Below are 20,778 nucleotides of genomic sequence, written 5' to 3'. Positions count from 1 at the left end.
TGTTTTGTTTTATTTTTCCTTGTGGTAGTAAAAATATATGATTTTAAACTGGTATTTGATAGTCTCAAGTGTTTTGCTAAAATGCATTTATCAAAAATAGTTTTCATATCAGAAGTTTTTGTATCTCTATAAGAGTTTATGTGGCTTTTTGTAGAATAACTTTTAGTTACCCCCTGATAGGCTCAAACTTTTAATGCTGGTTAGCTTATTAAAAGTATGTAATATTCTTTCAGATATAAACCCTGGTCCTGATTGCCAATATATTCATTTCTCAGAGTACGATTTCCTCTTAAATTGGTCATTACCACATTAATGGCCAGTTGTTATGTTAACAGCCTAAGGGTTGTTAACATTTCAAACTAAGTTGTTAACAGCAATCTTACCCCTTACTTAAACTGAAAGTTTGTTGTATATAATGTGACTTATTTGGCAGCTTCATCAACACTTAAAATTGCAGAAGTGAAATGGAGAATTGGTGTGTGTAAAACACTGTGTTACGTGTTATAGATTATGCCGCAGATGTGGTATTTAGTTTTATGTGGAAAGCATGTGTCTCAGTGAAATTGTGTAGATGTTCAACAGCATATGTCTCTGATTGGCAAATTAAAATAGTCTGATTCTGTATGGTAAATCAACAAATATAGTCAAGCAGATTTTATTTACAAATTAATTTCTTTGATTAGGTACAAATAGTTGTTCAAAAATGTTTATTAAATGCTTACTGTGTGAGAGGTATGATTTCAGGCAATGGGTGAAATTAGCTAAAGGAAAAAGGAAGGTACACCTAAAATTGCTACTGTCTAATTGTTTATTTAATTACATAGAATCTGTAATATAATCAGTGAACAAGTAATGTTCTGTGGTTATTTTCCTGAGCTTTAAGAGTAATTTTTCTCATTTTCCTCCAAATTCAGCATACTTCCATTTTGTATTTTATACAACCAATGTTTAATCACTTAAGTTCTATTTTAAAAGTTGTTTTATTTTTGGCCCTTGGATATTATGTAATTTCTCTGAGGCACCAAACTAAACATAAATAACTTACATATTTATATTTCATGTCTAAATTATTAAGAACGTAAGTAAGAATAAGGAAAGTAATAAAATAGTAATTTGCCTGTCCACATAAATTGTTGGTTACAAGTATTGTCCTGGGCCAGATAATTTTTTATATACAGTGAAAAGTAAAATATGTTTGCCAGTTACATTTAGCTTCTTAATACACTTCTCCCTCCATAAACAGAAAGAAAGAAACACTCCTGATTATGAGCAATGAGTCTTAAAGATCTGTGTTTTATTTGTGTTACTTTGAGTAGTGACAATGATGATGTGATTTATAAGTTCTTTGAATGATTTGAGATATTAAATAATATGAAAATATAATAATTTAGACTAACGTATTTTCTTAAGGGTTATAGAAACTATTATTATGGAAAATTTGATGTCTTTCCATTTTCTTTCTCCTTTATGGCACTAGTAGCGATATTTAAGAGAAAAAGAAAGAAAAATCTTCCATAGTTTGTACACTAAGTACCAAATCTTAACAGTGGAATTTTTTACTTTCCAGAACTGGACTGGCATATCATTCATTTAGCTGTGGAACATAAAATGTACATATCTGATGAGACAGAATTTGCCCATTTGTGGGATTGCTTTCCTCCTTTGGAAACTCATTAGCTAAAGAAAGAGAAGGACTGACTTTTTAAAACTTCCTCTAACATGTTTCTGACTGAAATTATGAAGTCTACCCAGTCAATATTTATATGCCAGGCAGACCAAGAAATGTATCTGTTAAAAATCTATCCAATACATTTATAATTATTTTTATTTTTTTAAAGAGTAACTTATGACAAATTAGATATAGAAGCATCTTTGTACTTTAAGTTGGAGCTTAAAATTGATATTGTCTAAAGTAGATTAAAAATGACTGTGTAAAAATAGCAAAGTTTTAGCGATGATGTTTAAGGGACTCTTATCACTGCGATCTATCAGCCTTACTTCAGTTTGAAAAATATGAATAAAGTAGCCAGCCAGTGCATAATCAGAGTTTTAGAATTAGGAATTCTACATGCTTTTATTTAATGTTTTGCAGCAAGCATTAAATAGAACTAGGAGAAATACCAAAATACTTTCTTTTTGAACTTGAAGGCAATAAAGGATGTCAGAATGTAACCGGAACTCAACTTCTGGGCAATTTTTTGTTGTTCTTTCTTTGAACCTGCAACTTTTTGTGACATACTTTAAGCATTAAGTCGATATAGGCTGTATGTATCTTTTATCTCTATGAATGATATCTTGCCAGAGTTTATTCAAAGCTGTTTGCTGTGGTATGTGCCATGGAAGCTGCTTATAGCTTTTCCTATATAAGAAACTGTAAAATGTCTTATATAAAATTTAATGCAATTCGCTATTTTTATATGTGAGGATGATTTGTTTAAAATGAAACTACTGGGAAAGAGTGATGCTTCATGCTTCACCATAGTTGCTAATTAACTAAAATGATTTGAAGTTTGCTATGCTGACTACAAATTTTATATGCTTTAATATAATAATATAATAACTCTAAAAGAGAAAATAAAAATAAAATGCTACATAGGGCATAAATCTAGCTGTAACTTTATCTCACACTGATCAAACCTGGTGCTTCTAAGTTTTTATGTAAGGTCAACTTTATATTGGTACATAATTATAAGTGTAAAGGTAAATAGGAATATGTTGTTAATATTATTTTATCTGGCAATTTATAGCACAGATGCTTTTTTAATGTTGATACAATATTCATTCTTTTTTCTTTCATTGTCGTCTTTTTAATATTAATCATTTGGAAATATTTTTCCAGGAAAGCAATGGATTCTTATTATTTGAAAAACCACTTTTTACTGTTCTAAATTCTGAAAGCATAAACTTTTATATGAAATGCGACTCTACAAATGAGCTTTATTTCTATAAGCTTCATTTGAGCTTTTAAACACTATATTATTGTCATAATTTTTATATTTGAATGTCTAAGTTAATTTTAGTATTATGAAATATTTTGATATATGAGCATATTGAGCTCCATATCTGTTACAAAAATACTGTTATATTCCTTATAAATTATCTTATTTGTGGCTTTATAAAAAGTTACAATTTTAAGATCATTTTTCCCTTTATTGTAGAAGAGCATTATTGAATTCTGTTTTAAACATTTTAGCGTTTATACTACTCCTGAACCAATACAAATTAGGAGTGAGAATTTTTTTTTATAATTCTTCAGAAGAGTGCCCCTCACTCTGGAAAATAGTAGGTGGATTCACCCTAGACTTCCTGAGCAAAAACTGCCCCCAAACAACTTCTATTAAAAATATTTACTGCACATACAGAATTTCTTCTCCTTGGTAAATTTATCTACAATATCTTTCTGTCTTTAATTCTATAATGCATTCATTTTCAGTCAATGAGTATTTACCAATATAATTATTTTAGCTTTGTGGCTTTTTGTTTTAGTTTGTTTTGTAGACTTGAGATATTTTCACTGGAAATTTCACCACCCCCCAGAGTATTAAAAATATTTTATAATGTTTCTATATCTTTACAGTTTTTTATCTTTTAATACGTATGAAATACTTCAGTCAGGATAGTTTTTACATGTAAGATGGGTAAGTTAGACATACCTGACTTAGCAGAAAAATATTCTGTTTCTACAAGTGTATTTAGGATTAAATGCATCTGGAAAACCTACATTTGAGAATTGCTAAAATTGCTTATTTTGCACTTTATAAATACATAGAATTCTGGGAAATAATTTCTATTTTTGGTTGCTTTTAGACTATATCAAAGCAAGCCAGCACTTCATTTGTAAACTCACCATTAACTTCCATTAAGTGACTAATAATAAATTTCAATGGTGTGTTTTGACTACATAAACATAATTTGTTAAGCAATCTCATTTTTAAAATATGCTGAAAGCGGTAATTTTGTAAATGGTTTTGATGAATATATAAATTGTAGAAATGTATTATGTAGTTCTGTTTTCTGCCTCACATAAAAATGAAATAGCCTAAAAAATGAATTGCACCAACCTAAATGACCATTGTATTTCCCTTCATCACACTGTGAGGCATTGAAGTCTTACTTTGGTATTTGGTTTGAAAAGATTTTTCCAATTCGTATGAGAATGTCTTCTATTATTCAAAGTCATGTACTGCATCTTCATCCCATCTTCTGAAAAAATTAGCCAATGTTTCTCACCTTTATCAATAAAAAATACAATATATGAAGTGTAAATGCTGGACAAGATCTGGAAAACAAAGGGAATAAAAATAAAAATAGTAATACTCTGTTCAATTTCCTAGGTATTTTTATAAAACTCCATTTGTATTAGCCATGTCTCTATAAATGGCCTTTTTCTTTCTTTTTTATTTTTTAGTTTAATTGGCTTATAAAAATTGGTTTATGTATATGATTACTTCTGCTGATACATGGCACTTCCTCTTGTTAAGCATTTGAAGAGGTGTGGATCTATATATATACATGCTGCACATACAGAGATTGGAATCTATGTAACCTTAGAATGGCCATTACCTTTTATCATCATTGACTTTAGCCAACAAATCACCATAGCTTGGTAAGCTTTAACACTTGTAAAATTCAAACACTTGACACCAGCTAATTCATTAGTATTGCAAACTATAGCACTCATCTATTCTTACAGGATATTAATCAGTCTAACATGTAAGACAACTTTTATAAAACTACAGAATGCCTAAATTTATTTCCTTGTGATTTTAAATATCTAATTCTGTTTTTCTTAGCTCCGATGGAGTTTGATACTGCCTGTTCTAGTTCTGTTTTTACTATCATACTATACTTGTTGTGATGATTAACCATGTATTTCCCTTTTCAAGGTGCTTACACGAAGCTTATTTTGAAGTGGAAGTTTATGCTGTGAAGCAAGCAATGTGGCATTTAGGTTTTCATTTCTAACTTTAAAACAATTCCTTTGGCTTATGCCTTCCTCCTTTATTATCAGTATTAATGGATAACTTTCTCTAAAGGAATTAGGACCTAAGCATATCCTCTTATTATAGAAATAAAACATGTTTGCTATCTTCACAAACTAACTACATCAGCCAACTGTGCATTTGCTTGTGCCATTTTTTGCTTCTGTGCTGTATTACGAAATCTTCTTGATAAACCTTTTTCTTCTCAACAGTATTTTTGTAGTTATGTAATGATTCTCTTTTCGCCGAATTCCTTTGCGCTATCATGTTAGTGTTTTCTGATGTAAAAATCTCTAGTTGTGGGCTTTACAAGTTTAAAATGAAATCACACTTGAGATGAATAATCATCTTGGGATAGTCAAATCCCTGATTTGAAGTTGGAAAATTAACATTAAGCTACATGTATTAAGTTAGACTCTAATCAGCATGTGTTGTTATGATTCAATTTAATATTAAAACTCTCCAACTGGGCTACTGGGAAAATAAAAGACTCTTAGGAATTGAAAGAGTATTTGCAGAAGCGCACACGAAAGCAATATTTAAGTAAAATTGTTATTATTAATGCAGTGAAGCATCGTCCACATTAAACCCATCCTATTAATAAAAAGAGAAAATCAATTTTAGTAAACATAAATATCAGATATGACAAGGACTAGTAAGCAGGCATGGAACTTCATAAAATGTGCTAATCCTAATGTTTAACAGTAATCCAGGTACCACAGAGAAAAAATAAATTCCTGTCTCATATCTCTTACGCTGTGGGATCCCAACAAGCAACAAGAGGGAAAAGCTAATTTTAGATGTCATTAGTTTACTCCTACTTTCTAAAACTTTTAGAACAATGTTATGTTTTTATTTTAGCAGTTCTAACAGAGATGTTTATTTACCTGTTTTTGAAATTATTTTATTCTTTTTGTTTTTAAAAGATTTTGAAATCTCTTTAGTAATTATTTTTAATTTTTTTTAATTTTCCATCTCTAGAATAGTGTTTTTTGACATGCTGCTCACATTTCACCAAAAAATAGAAGAATCAAGACTGTTACATTTTAAAATACCTTACAACATTGAGCATACCACTTATTTTTTGTTTATTAACTGTTCAATAAAAATATATTCTTACCAATATCTATGTATAAAGATGGTAACATGAGTGGATTAGTACCTGTTCCTTTACCTGGGTGGGTAGGAGTAAGGGAAGCGGATGGAAAAAGCAGTCATAACTTCATGCAAGTATTAGTTTCCATGAGCAGGTTATTTGCATTTTACAGGTGAGATGCTCACTTATACTGTGAATGTAATTTTAGAGTCTATAAATATTGCATGTGAATATCCACTGAGGAACATCTGCACTTTGGGAGATACAAAGAAATTATAAGTAATTGCCTTCAAATTTATAAACCAGTATTTTCTGTGACCATTTATTAGGAAAAAGAAAGTTCCTGAGCTAGAAGAATCTCTTCTTTCACAGTGCACCCTTGCTGAGAGGCAGGATTGGAGTTTGTGTTTATGATTACTTGCTTTGCTATCTCTTTAACAGTTTTACCATGAAACCATTTAGTCACTTGACAAACATTTGAGTGCCAATACTTCATTCTTATAAATAATGAATGTGAAATACTATATTTCTAATTAATTTTATATAATATGTAAAGTACAAAGTTATAAATATTTTCTTTTGTGAAGAATAAAGCTATCCAGTCTGGGAAAATTGGAAAGAACTGAAGAGTAAGTTATTTTTCAAATTTTCTACACCTGATAAACATAGTCACTATTATTGTCAAATAACCAAGTAGAATATATAAAGAGTTACACTCCAATTAAGTCCCATGGAACCAATATAGAGGATGACAAGAGGTATGATCAGGAGAGATTAGAAAATATTCTGAAGCAGGGAGGTTATAAAGTATCTGGACTTCATAAAAATTATTTCATAAGCCAGTGGTCCTCTTATAAAAGCTGAGCTTTGAGCTTCACGGGTTATATTTTGGGTGCAGAGCAAGACAGACTTAGCTTGTAACTTTCATGCTATTTGTATTGTTCCATCTCTTATCACAGATATCAGTAAGTTATCAGTAATTGACACCCCTTGCAAAATGCTTATCATTCCTTGTACAATTGATACCTCTTGCAAAACACTTCATCATCCCCATTCCCATTTTTTCATTCAATAAATGTGATTATTCTGTATATTCTAAGTACTGTAAAAGGCCTTGACATACAGCACTAAATAAAACACAAAAATACCTGCTCCCCTTGTAGAGTTTATATTCTACTTAGGGGAAATAGAAAATCAACAATATAAGTATAGGACATGAGGAGATGATAAACACAATGAGGAGAAAATGAAGCAGTACAAAGGTTTGTAGAATTTTGGTTTGTGTGGAGGGGGTGCAGACAGCCTCACTGAGACGGTGACTTGAGTAATGACCTGATGAAAGTGAAGGAGCTAGCCATGATCACGTGTGGGAAGGACATTCTGGGCTCAGGAACATCCAGTACAAAGGCCCTGAGGTGGGAGTTTTTCTCGTATGTTTGAAGGACATCACAGATACCAGTGCAGCTGGGGTGTGTGAGAGCAGGAGAGGCAAGAATAAGGGGTAGTCACTGTGTAGGTCTATGGTACCACCTATCACTGTTGCAACAAACAATGCCCCATGCCCCATATACATTTCTAAATGTCCCCTAGAAAAGTGATAATACTTCAATTTGAAAACCATTGTAAAGCTTATCCAGTGAGGCAGTTGTGAAATCAATTTCATTTGGGATTATAGAACTCATCTGCTGAATTGAATGAGATTATTTTTCATTTATTTACTGGAAGTTTTTTTTGGATGTCTTTTTATTTGGCCCCATTGATGACCCTGTGTGATTAAGTAATAGTTGTGAAATATGAATTTGAAAATAGGCTTCTGGATTTGGTCATGTGATGATCTGTTGCCAGTCTAAGGGGGATGATATAGTCACATGTTTGATTTTAAAGTGATGCGTCTACATTCATCTATTAATATGGCAAATGGAATATCTATACATCATAGTATTTCAATGTGAAATACAAGGAAATGCCTATATTGATGAGCTAGGACTGCCAACACAGCATTTATGAGAGTAAGATCTTGGCCAAAGATGTCATCAAACTGACCTGATCACAATGACACTGATTTTTTTTTTTTAATTCTTAGGTAATACAAATTGCAAAGATGTGGATTTTTCAAAGGCCATTAATTTTCTACTCTTGAAGTCAGCTGTTCTAGGTCTGAAGGGTGATATTCTTGTCTTTTTTTCACTTCTTAAAAGTCAAACCAAGCCCTATTTAATTATCTTATAGTCATAAAACATGTAAAATAACATATTTGCTCTAGTTATGATAAATGTTTCTAAATCCAGCACTTAGAGAAGATACATTAAGGACATATTGTTATTTAAAACAATTTAGTGAATTACATTCTTGATAAGACAAATGTTACATGAGAGTTTGTTTATGCTTATATTTCTCACCACTAACCTAACCCACTAACCTTAATCCTAGCTCACTAATGTTACTTTCACTTCAAGAAGATCTAAGCATAATCCTCAAAGCCAAAAGTTAAATATTAATTTCTATTTATAACAGTGGGATTTGTATGTACAAAGTGTCTTTTAAAAATGTTTAAGTTTAAACTTTGGGTACAAATCAAAGTTCTCGAGCTTGTATTTATATTTGTAAAATGGGCTGGGATGTCTTCATGGGTGCTTGGCTAAGAAGCTATGCAAATGTGCTTTGAATCTTATAAGGAGGTACAGGATGAATGGGTGGGCTTTCAAAAACGGTGGCATTTATACTTCATGCACAAAAAAAAATCCAACACATACTTCCCAGAAAGCTATACGGAGATGGTAGCCAAAGAGCTTTACGAGGCTTAATTCCTACTGTGGTCTGCGTCTTTGGGGCTTTTTTCTGTTACAATTTCTAACAGTCCCCCTCTGTTCTTCCTGGCAGATGCTTTTCTTGTCCAGATTGAGTTGAGGAACCTATATTCCTAATCACTTTGTGATCCTCATCTTCCAAGGCAGATCAATTTGAGCTTGATCTTAAAGAAAAGTTGCCTGATCTTGACCTGATAGTTTGCTTGGTGTTTAAATAATCTGAAATAATTTTGTCAGTGATAGTTATTAAACAAACCACTCTCTTTACAATAGATGTGCTTATTTGATTAAATATGTTACATGCTTTGTCTTCTTGGTTAGCTCTTGATTTCTGCAGCAACCTAAAAAAGACATAATTTTTCAGGAGATTTTAAATTAATTTTTCTTAAATTTTTCCTTCCTAATTTATACAGAGCCTTTCATCTGCACTACAACCTAATTTTTTACTGTGAAGTCACAAGTAAAAGTAAAGCCACAAGCTTATACTGCACTCATAGTAATATGTACAGTATATTTTAAATGTCTCACCATATGTTTCTCATTATTCTACTACATTAGGTATTGCCCCTCCTCCATCAATGATCATCAGTGGCAGATAACTCATGTATTCCTATTAGGATGCATTCATCTACTGTTGTTTTAATGTTCTGTGAATATCACTTCATTAAAAAATAAAAAGTTACATGAGTTCTTGTCACTTCCCTGAAATCTTCCAAACTGGGTGAGGTTACATTTAATTCCTAGATCTTAGAGTCATGTCAGGTAGCATCACGGTGAGGTATCCAGACCTGACGTCGACCCCCTTCTGCTACACCCCAGCTTCACGTTCCTAGGCAACTTACTGAACCTCCAAGTCTCAGTTTTCTTCTCTAGAAATAGGAATCCTGTTCATAAAATAGTTAGGGGTGACAGTGGAACACAGTAGGGAAAGAGCGGTACACATTGGCTGATACTCCTCCAATGTCAGCTTCTGTTGTTATGAAGGGAGAATGGCACTGAGTTACGAAGATAAGATAAGGGAGAAATTAAACATGAGGAGAAGATTAAAGAAGAGGTTTAAGAGTGATTAATAATGAAGAATATGAAAGGCTACTAGTATAATAAGATCATTTACCAACTTTTCATGTACAAAGGAGATGGGTGGAGAAATGTCTAAATACGTGCACTTTAGGCTGTATGGAAAAAATATCTCAACACTGGAGATTACTGGAATTTGGAATGGATTGTTAAATTAAGAGTGTAGTGTGCTTTATATAAATTAGGATGAATTTGGATCTTTGGGAGAATTACTGAAAATTCTATTTCCTTTGTAACTGAGGTGATGGTTTTCTAAAATATCTTATATGCCCATGCTCTCCCTATTTTAGCTTATAAAAGTTCTATGGCCTTGTAAAGCATTATATTTAATATTCCATAGAGTAGAATTATATTATAAGATTTTAGGTTGTTTTAGGTTTTCTTTATAGTGTTGATTTTGCATCTTTTTCTCAGGTGGCAAGGAAATTGAATACCAACTTTTTTACTCACATTATTTTTCACAGTGTTCTCTTAAACAATTTGATTATATATCTTTATTCTTAAAGGAATTTAAGTGCACTCCTTCAATTTGTATATATTTATAAATTGTAAATACTTTATTATACATTTTAAAAATTATGAAAACAATGTTTAAAGGAAAAAGCAGAAAATACATGGAAATGCTAATAATTTTTTAAGCATTTCTTGGAGTATTGCACCTTAAATTTGGAGAGCACTATGTCTTAGTAGCTTTTTATGTTTAATTGAAAGTTGTTTGATAATGATACTTGTGAATAAAAGGGGGAAAATACCAAAGCTTGGAAAAGAAGTCGTAAGAGAAAGACAGGGTAATTATCTGAAAGAAAGGGACTTTTTAAGCATGAATTAATATTCCTTGCTATGTTCATTTAAAATTAAATCAAGGTTTTCTTTCATGAGAAATGTAGCAATGCTTGTGGACTTTTTCTAATGCTATATCATAGCTACTGGCAGCATTAATATGAGACAAGTTTCCTCTCCCTCCCCCTGAAACCCCCCATTCAGGACACAGTGAGATTTTTAGACAGATAAATGCTAAGAGAACCCTGTGTACCAAAGGCAGTGTTTACTGCATGTAATACATATCATTGTTTGTCTCCTGTAGTGAAAAATACTTGTGTCGTGCTGCTAAAATGCACTCCTGACAGACCAGTGCTTGCTATTATAGGGTCCATTGCTTAAAAAAATGATACACTGACAGAAATACAATTTAAGAAAATTTAACACCAAGGGTAGTCAACCATGTAGGCTACTATTAAGGGGCCAAAACTCAAGGCCAGGGGTTTATTTAAAAAAAGAGGCACAGTTTATTTGCTAGTAGTAGGCAAAGTTAAAAGAAAAAAAAAATAGAACTTGAATTCTTTGCTCTCTAGTCTGTAAAAAATTAATGAAAGCAACAGTTCAATAAGATTTTATTGCAGAAATGTTTAAGTGAAACATTTTAAGAATGCTTTGGAATTTTTAAACAGTTACTTACCATTTAGAAAGCTGTAACACTGCAGTGCGTAACAAATTGTTAGCATTGGATCCTAGGCACACCCAGTGATTTTCTTAAAATGGGTAGTCAGTGCTGTTTAATCTGAATCACTTTGTTCATTTCATTTTTGTGTGTGTGGCTTATGAATATATTTGAGATTGACCGGTCAGCAGCACCCACAATTGCTATAATTTAAAATGTAAGCCATTGTCCAAGTACCCTTGTGGGCATAGTTTGGTAGTTAAATGCATTAGATTTGTAACATAGACCTTTTGAGGAGGAAAATAACCAAATATGAGATGTGATGAGATATGTTGGATTTTTAGAGGAGTACAGAATGTTCTAATGAATAAACTGCTACTGAATGATGATAAAGCATGGGTTTTTAAGCTATCACATGACTCTATTATTAGAGGGGAGAATTCCATGAATTTAGATGAGATGTATTGTCTAATTTTACCATTTTAAAAACAAATCTGTCATCCAGTAATATTTGATGCCAACTGTGTATGGCTTACATGTTCCTTTGGGAGAAAGGTTACAAAAGTAATGCAATAAATAATCTGAGCCACAGGAGCTTAGCTCGAGTACCAGAGAAATGGAAAAAACATCATCTACTGCGATGGGGCGGGGGGCCAAAAGATGTGTATCTTGAATTCTCTACCCCGACGGTATAGACTTATTGCCACATCCTAGGACAGGCTTTGGGAGACAAGTGGTCCTGCCAAAAAAGGACGTCCAAAGATGAAATGCAGTGTCTTTGCAGATGTCCTCCAGAATTCAGTTGGCCTGAATCTGACAATATTATACAACAGATTTTTTTCTGTGGACGTAGAAGATAATGCTTAAAGTGAGATTTGTCCAGACACATTGTCCAGGGCCTCCGTGACTCAGCTGTGTGTTGGAGGAGACCCAGAAAGGCTTGCTGGGGAAGATTGGGATCCTCTGCTCTCCTTACCACAGCCGTGCAGTAGTTCTCCGTTCATGCACGTGTTTTAGTTGTTTCTTAGTTGTTCCGTATGTGGACTTCATCGTATCATGACATCTTAGCACCCTGTGTTCTTGCCAGAGATTACAACCTCAAATGCTGCTTTTCCATTCTTATGTTTTAAGAAGTCATCTGAAGGAAATAGTATTTATAGCAGATTACCTGAAAAACTGGATGTTAAGTTATTCCTTCTGATGGTTTTTAATTTATCCTTCCCTGTGTCTTTGATCTTGACCTCTATTGTTTTGGCCCCTCAAAACTTTTTTATGGAATTGTACATCAAAGTTTTGCTGTTTTCCTGTGTTGAAGATTTTCATTAACAGCTGCGAAAACATCACTGTCCTAAGGATGCTACTGGGGACTTTGTTTACTGTATCACACAGTGTTCTACCGCCTCACTGGTGAAATTTCGCCCAGATCTTAGGATAAGCAAGATTTCTGAGACTATAAATGTCTAAATGATGTTTTTCTTGGGCCTATAATCATATACTCGTTTACATTTTCCCTCTTTTCTTTGTTTCCTGGGAAGCCCATATCAAATTTACTTTCTAACAATTGTTTAGAAGTGTATATGTTAATTGATTCTCCAGACTTTTGTAATTTCTCACCCATATTTTCCTTTTTGTTATTATATTTGGAGCTGTTTACATCACCAGAGGATTATTTTTGGCATCATTCAAATGAAATCACTTAAATAATTGGAATGGGTGGACTTCAATGGAAAGAAAATACAGGTGGGAACACAGGGCCTGATGCATGAGAGATGCTCAGAGAGCTGAGTGGGAGGAATTTAGGAAAGGGGAGATGGTGATGAAATTAGTTTTCTAATCTGCAATTATATGTAAAATTAGGTGAATTTGAATAATATTTGGGAACAATATTTGAAACAACATTTATGCTCACTATGTAGGATAAAGATTATAGCAAATATAAGCTTTAATATAGGTTAATATTAATCTTTGTGGCCAAGTGATTGTTTAGCATAAAGTTAATCCACTTTTTAAAAATATATACACAAATATGCAAATCCTTTTTCTTGAAGCAGTAATCAATAACTTGTTTTCTACCATGATACTTGAATGTAGATAAAATAGGCTGAATTATTTATCTTGCCAAGGGCTAAGACAGGAATTACAAACTCAAATGCCTCCAGGTTTCAGGGTCTGGCAGGAAAAATAATGTTAACTGGGGCTTGCATGCCCCACCCAAAGGGGGAAGCCATGACTTAATTCCAGCACACCGTACAAATGTGGGCCTAATGTTGCTGATTTTTCTGGATAAATCAGATTTTTTTCCTAGATATTACAGTAAAATCTCTTGTATGTAAGACATTGGCAACTAATTCTAATGTGGCACACAGCTACTAATATGTAACTTTTTGGTCAGAATCATAAAATTCTAGTTTCAGATAACTGATCAGGCCCTTTAATGTGTACAGTTCCGTAAGGTGTTTGAAAATATTTCCTCGCATCTTGAATTCTTGAAGAGAGGATCACAGCCCTTCATCCAATGTATACCAGTTACACTCCTGCTTCAGAAATCTCCCGGGAGCTTTCAGCCTAACAAGGAGCCTTGGCACTGCTTTGTGAAGCGAGAAGCAGCCCGTCCTGAGAAAAGAAATCTCTTGCTGTCTTAAACTTCATGGCAGCCATTACAATATGTTCGGACTTAAGTGGGGTATTTTCTGGGACGCTCACTGTGCCAAAGCTAAGACATTTGAGGCCATCCACCTCTAAACAGGCCTCTTAACCTGATAATTTTTCATTCCTGAATGCAAGGCAAATCCACCCCCACCACTCCTCCACTCGCCAATGTTAATCTAAAACTTCTCTTGTTTCCATTCCTTGCCTCATTCTCTGTATATTTCTGCTGTTACCTTCACTCAACACTTTTCCACTGGGTCCTCCAGAAAGCTCATGTCCTTGTCAATAACATTTGCTCTGTCCACAGTCTTTTGGCCAGATGCCTTTCCCATCAAAATATTGTTTTAACTGAATTTCATCTGTTGCCTTACCTGAAACTTGCCTCTCCTTTAAGGAGGCAACTTTTCTTTCAGCTGTCAACAGGGCAAGGTACTAGTTACTCATGTAAATCCCACATTCCATGAAGCCAAGAGGAGAAACTGGCAATCTTAGATACACATAACTCTCCCCACTCACTACTAAAAAATGCATCCTCCAACAAAACTCATACATCTAATTATATTACCTTTTACCCCTTCTCACTGCTGTCATTTCCCTCTGACCATAATTCTAGGGATTCTAAAAGGCTTAGAGATGACTCATTTGAAACCAAGCCCTAACTTGTTGAGCCTCCTTGACCCTACTGAACATCAGCCTGCCATCCCAGAATTACATACAGTGTCTTTTCCTTATGGAAAAGTATTTCATCTCAGAAATCTTAAACTCCACACTGTAGTCCTGTTTTGCTTGTAATAGCACTGATCTTTGATTTCAGACATTCAGCTGTCCTGTTATGTCTCTTTCTCCTAATTTGGTCAAACCTTTAAGGCTTCTATCTTTCCTGCCCAGTATGAACCCAACTGTCAATCAGGCAAGTCCCCTTCACTTCCATCTTCTGTGTCTCCTCCCATGCCTGTGCTAGCTCAGTTTTCACCACTGCTCCAGTCTAACAAATTGCCCTGGGTATGCCACCCTTTTTTAATCCATTCCTACAGTGTGGCTAAGCATTGCTAGAAATAAGCAAATAACATACAGATTGATACTCCCTGAGGTTTTTTATCAGGTTTGATATAAATCAGCCTCTTATATTTTACCTACTTTTCCATTTATCTTTAATTTCTTTTATCCCGTCCATGGGAATGAGGTCTTCCTATTCCTTCTAAGGCCAATTTTATGTCCTTGGCTCCATTCCCTCCAGTATTCTGTGTGTCTTCGTTTTATGAGGTATCTTGTTTTTCTTCGGTCTTTAGTATCTTCTTTTCTACAATTACTTGACTGTCAACATATGGCTGCACCCAAGATTTTTCTGTTCTGAAAAAAGATTCTTTATCCCTCAAATTTATGTTAGTGTTATCAATTCCCCTATTGTCTAATTTTTTTTAAAAAAAGAACAGTCCGTTGTTGTCATCCATACTCCCTCAACCTCCTTTGTGCTCCTTACCCACTTGTGATCTGGCTTCTGTCTCTCACCACTCTGCTGATACTACCGTTACTGACATCCAATTGCTAAAGCCAATGGGCATTTTATCAGGGATCATCTTACAGTCTCTCTTCTCTTTTAATAGTGTTGATCATTTCTTCTCTTTAAAAGCTTTCTACTGTCTTGGATGCCATGACCCTACACAGTTTAGAATTTTTTTTTTTTTTTTTTTTTTGAGACGGAGTCTCGCTCTGTCACCCAGGCTAGAGTGCAGTGGAGTGATCTCAGCTCGCTGCAACCTCTGCCTCCCAGCTTCAAGAGATTTTCCTGCCTCAGCCTCCCGAGTAGCTGGGATTACAGGTGCATGCCACCATTCCCGGATAATTTTTTTATTTTAGCAGAGACGGGGTTTCACCTTGTTGGCCAGGCTGATCTCCAACTCCTGACCTCAGGTGATCCACTCACCTCGGCCTCCCAAAGTGCTGGGATTACAGGCACGGGCCACCGTGCCCGGCCTAGTTCTGATTCTTTTCTGGGCGTCTCATCCCCATCAGATACTTTACCAGAATGAAGGACCATACCTAGGAACAGTGATCTTGTTGTGGTATACTTATTTTTCCTAAATGTTATTTGTCCTCATGGTTTCAGTCCCTCCTCATATTGTGATGACTTAATCTCTACCCGCAGCCCGTTACTCTCCAACAAGCTTAAGCAATGTATATCTAGCAACTTCCATAGCATCCACAATTAAGTGTTACACAGGAAACTTAAGTTCAAAATATGTAAAGCAGCTTTTACAAAAGTAAGATAACTCTAATACAGTACCTTGACCTGATAAAGACAATATAAAATATAAAAAACTAATGCTACTTTTGAATACAGATATAAAAACTTGAAAGATATTAGCAAATACTCTGTCACTGTCTAAAATGGATAATACTGTAGGAACAGGTAAGATTTTTCTAGAATTCAGAGAATGAACACCAGGACATATCTCAATCTAATTCATTATATTATCAAACTGGAGGAAGAAACACCATAGTTATGGCAGTGTGTACCAAAAAGGCAATTGATAAAATTGAGCCATTTCAAAACTTCCAACGAAAGAGAAACAGGAGGAAACCAGTTAAATATGATTAAGAAAATTTACCAAAACCTAACTGCAAATTTATAAAACAGCTAAAGTAATTTTCATTAAAGTCAAGAAAAAGCCAGGGATACTCATTATTGTCTCTCATATTTAATGTTTTAAAGGGTCTAGCCAATGTAATAAGATAAGAAAATGAAGTAAATCAATATAAATAGTAAAAAAGATAATTATTTTATCTGCAGAAAATCGAGAAAACTCAAGAAATAGGTACATTTAGCATAGCAGCTAAATAAAAAAGTAAATCAAATTTATAGTTTTATTCTATGCCAAAAATAGCTTGTTAGAAATAGAAAAGAAATTAATAAAGAGTAGTAATACAATTATTAAAATACATATGCTTTAGAGTTCAGCATTCATATGAAGAAATCTTTTTAAAGGAAAACTCTGCTGAAAAAAATGTCCTCTATTTTTCTGTTCTTCCCTGCTAGATAACTATCACAGAAAAATCTCAATGAGACTGAGGGTAAGCCCATTATAATAGCAATGGAATTTTGAGTGTTTGTTTTAACATTGTGAAAGAAAGTCAACAGAATGAAACTCAGATCATGGCAAATATTTCTTGAGGATTTACTCTATAATGGGTAGTGTTATAGGAACTGTGGCTCCAGCAGTTAAAAAAATGGACAGAAATACTTGCCTTTATGTATCCTATATTTTAGCATTACTTTTCAGGTATTCTCAATGAGTTATGTACTATGCTAAGTGCTGTACAGATGTAATCTCCTCTAGCCCTGGGGAACTACAGTATTATTAAACCCATTTTAGAGAAGAAGGCACTGAGGCTGAGGGTAATTAAGTCATTTAGTCAAAGTTTCCAAGGTGCAAGTGATGGAGCTAGGATTCAAATCCAGACAGTGTGACTCCAGAACCCATCCTCATGAGCTGTACTCTAGTGTTTAGTGACTGAGGACACGGCTTCAGGGACTTACTCTGAGGTCACCGTAAATTGATCCTGTCATCTGTAATTGAATTTTCAATCATTCAAACTCAAGCACTGATGAACTTCCTTTGTTTCTCTCCAGATAACCAATGGTTTTCTTGTACCTAACTATTTACAGTGTTGATTAATTATAGATTAGAAAACAAAATGTGTTAGTGGCTACAATTTCATCAAAACATTAGTTATAAAATAGCACAGAAAACATAAACTTGAGGGATGACTGAATGTCTGTGTTGTATATAGCATGTCCAATACACAATATACTTATTCATAATAGATTTAAAACAAATAAAGTGTTAACAGTGGTCAATTCTGGGTGGTCAATTCTGTTTCTTTGTATAATTAATAAAAGCTTTTATTGCAAAGGAACCATAAGAACATCATGAACAATTTAACAATAGAGATTAGCAAAAATGCAGTAACAAAAGCACCATGATTCTACCAGAACCTACTAATGTTTGCTCTAATTATTCATCATTCCAAATCTTTTTCTACCCGTATTTATGCACATGTATGTATTTTTTATCAAATTGAGATTGTATTTACATACTGTTTTGTAACCCAATTTTTTAGACTATGATCTACATTTTTCCATGCTAGTGAAATTTTATATAATCTACTACCTGATCTTTGTTCAGATTTCTCTAGTTGTCCCCAGAAAAGTCCTCCAAAGGTTTTCCAAATCAAGATCCAATCCAAGATTTCACTTTACATCTGATTTTTATGTCTATTAAGTTTCTCTTAATCTTGAGCATTGTCATTTTCATGATATTCCACTTATTAAAGAGACCATAGAAGTGGTCCTCTAAAATTTTTCACCTTCTTCATTTGGTTGGTTGCATCCTTGTGGTGTCTTTGCTCTTGTTCCTTCTATTCCTAGTGCTCCCAGTAGAAATAGAAGTTGCTTTAAAGCATTGATAAAATTCAGATATTGCCAGAAGCAGTGGCATGCACCTGTAGTCTAAGCTACTAGGGAGATTGAGGTGGGAGGACCACTTGAGCCCAGGAGTTGGAGGCCAGCCTGGGCAACATAGAGAGATCCCATCTCTATTAAAAAATAAAAATAACATAGGTGTATCTTTTGTTTTATATACATGATAAATGATGTCACATTGTATAATATCAGGAAATACATAATATCTGTTATCTCACTATTTGTGACACTTAAATTGATCATGAGATGATAAACTAATCCTGCTTTTGTACAGTTACACCTTTCTCATTGTGACTGGAAAGCACCCTGTGCAACATTACTTAAATACCAACAGATACCTGGTTCTCTGTTGGCAATTAAACCTAGTGGGTATATATAAAAATGGATAATCTTTATCTTAATCAGTACAGGTTGAAAAATTAGATTGTCATCCTATCACTTCTACATTTATTAGCTGGTATTTTTCTGTAAAGTATCACATTCACTCGACCACTGAATCCATTGGTCATTCTGAAATACAATTTCTACTGGAAAAACAAGATAAAAATTTTCTGAATTCTTACTGAGTGCCTAGTAGGCTAGGTGGGGTTGAGAGACAAGAGGCAGCCTCAGCCTTCCTACTGAGTAAGATTTCAACTAGAGGATTCCACCAACGTGATCTTTCTTTACTTAGAGCCATTACCCTGGCTAAGATTCTAAAACCTTTTTTTTCAAATTATTAGGCCATAATGCTGACAAATAAGAAGCAAGGGAACTATTCACTTACACATCTGCATTGCCTTTTAAGCTACTGATATACCATCACCAAATTGTTAGTCAATTAAATGTAAACTTGGAAGCTTATGTAAATCCTACCAAAAAATTGTTTCTCATCAGTGGCATCAGGCACATTTGATTTTACTTCTTTTCTGAGGCTCACCAAAGACCTCCTTGTGAAACACAGCTATTGTTTTTCTGGTAATAATTATCTGAACAAATTTGGACAATTCTTGTTCTTGGTTTCCTAATTCTGTTGGAAAACAGCCAAACCATTTAATGAAGGTTACCCTAAATATCTAAATTATGTGTATCTAAGGGAATATATATATATATATAATTTAATGCTAGAAGAGAAAACACGTTGTTCTCTTCAAAAAAAATCCCTATGGAAGTTTATGACCTTTATAATCAATGCCTTTTTAAAAAACTAGGCTCTAGAGAGTGTTTGGGTTGGAAAAGGTCACCTATTTGCAATGATACAGTCTGTCAAGAGTGTGTACAAATGTAATATACTAGACCTTAACAATGCAATATACTTCATTAGAATAAAGAACTTTTTCTTTTGCTTTTTATTTCAAGTGAGACTTTGTTAAGTATATAACTATGAATTATTTCTCCTTGAATATATTCTTCTAGTGAATTAATGTTTTCTGTTGTTGTTGTTGTTGTTTGAGACAGAATCTTGCTCTGTCTCCCAGGCTGGAGTGCAGTAGCTCTATCTTGGCTCACTGCAACCTCCACCTCCCGGGTTCAAGGAATTCTCCTGCCTCAGCCTTCCAAGAAACTGGCATTACAGGCATGCACCACCACGCCTGGCTAATTTTTGTATTTTTAGTAGAGATGGGGTTTCACCATGTTGGCCAGGCTGGTCTCGAACTCCTGACCTCAAGTGATCCACCCGCCTCAGCCTCCCAAAGGGCTGGGATTACAGGCGTGAGCCACGGCGCCTGGCCTAATGTGATTTTTATTTTAGTACTTTGAAACTTTTAGATTTAAGGTCAGACCTGAGCATGGGCCAGCCTGAGACCGTCTACTCCAAAGAAAGCACAACTACTTCTTCTCTTCCCTGCTCCTCCATCCCTTCTACCGGACCCCTCCCCTTTCTCCCTCTACCCCATGTAAAGTTAAAAATAGGAAGTTATTTTTAATTTATATTGTTCAGGTGAGTGAAGTAAAATACAATTTTTCTCAAACTTGAGTAGTTTATACAAGCTTTGGAAGAAAAAAATTCTCTTAGAATTCCCCTAAACATTCATTGTACATGAATTTGAGAAAATTACAGTACTGTCACTTTAGGTAGTTACTTAACATTTTCTAAGTTTCATGAAACTATGAGTTTAAAGAAAAGCTCAGTCTCTGTTGCCTGGGAGGACTTCTGGGAGGAGATGAGATGCCATGAACAATGAGGACAGAATGCATTTCTGATGAAAGTGGTTGCCTACTGAGGACTGGAGTCCATTGTACATCTAATTCCAAATGAGATGGTG

General features: G+C 34.1%; 1 protein-coding gene across 9 annotated transcripts in view; it reads left to right on the top strand.

The window, feature by feature from the left end:
- The window catches only part of LMO3 (LIM domain only 3), a 231,812-nt gene that overhangs the window by 181,001 nt on the left and 30,033 nt on the right, over positions 1–20,778 (top strand). Inside the window, exon 3 of one of the 9 annotated variants that reach the window (XM_058442903.1) lies at positions 4,482–4,606. The exons of the other annotated variants lie outside the window; for them this stretch is intronic. Within the exon in view, the coding sequence (XP_058298886.1) occupies positions 4,482–4,606 (125 nt within the window). The remainder of the gene's footprint in view (positions 1–4,481; positions 4,607–20,778) is intronic. 9 annotated transcript variants of the gene reach the window in all.

This window comes from Hylobates moloch, unplaced genomic scaffold (assembly GCF_009828535.3).
Source record: "Hylobates moloch isolate HMO894 unplaced genomic scaffold, HMol_V3 SCAFFOLD_8, whole genome shotgun sequence".
NCBI lineage: Eukaryota > Metazoa > Chordata > Mammalia > Primates > Hylobatidae > Hylobates > Hylobates moloch.
This window is presented reverse-complemented; position numbering and strand designations above follow the sequence as displayed.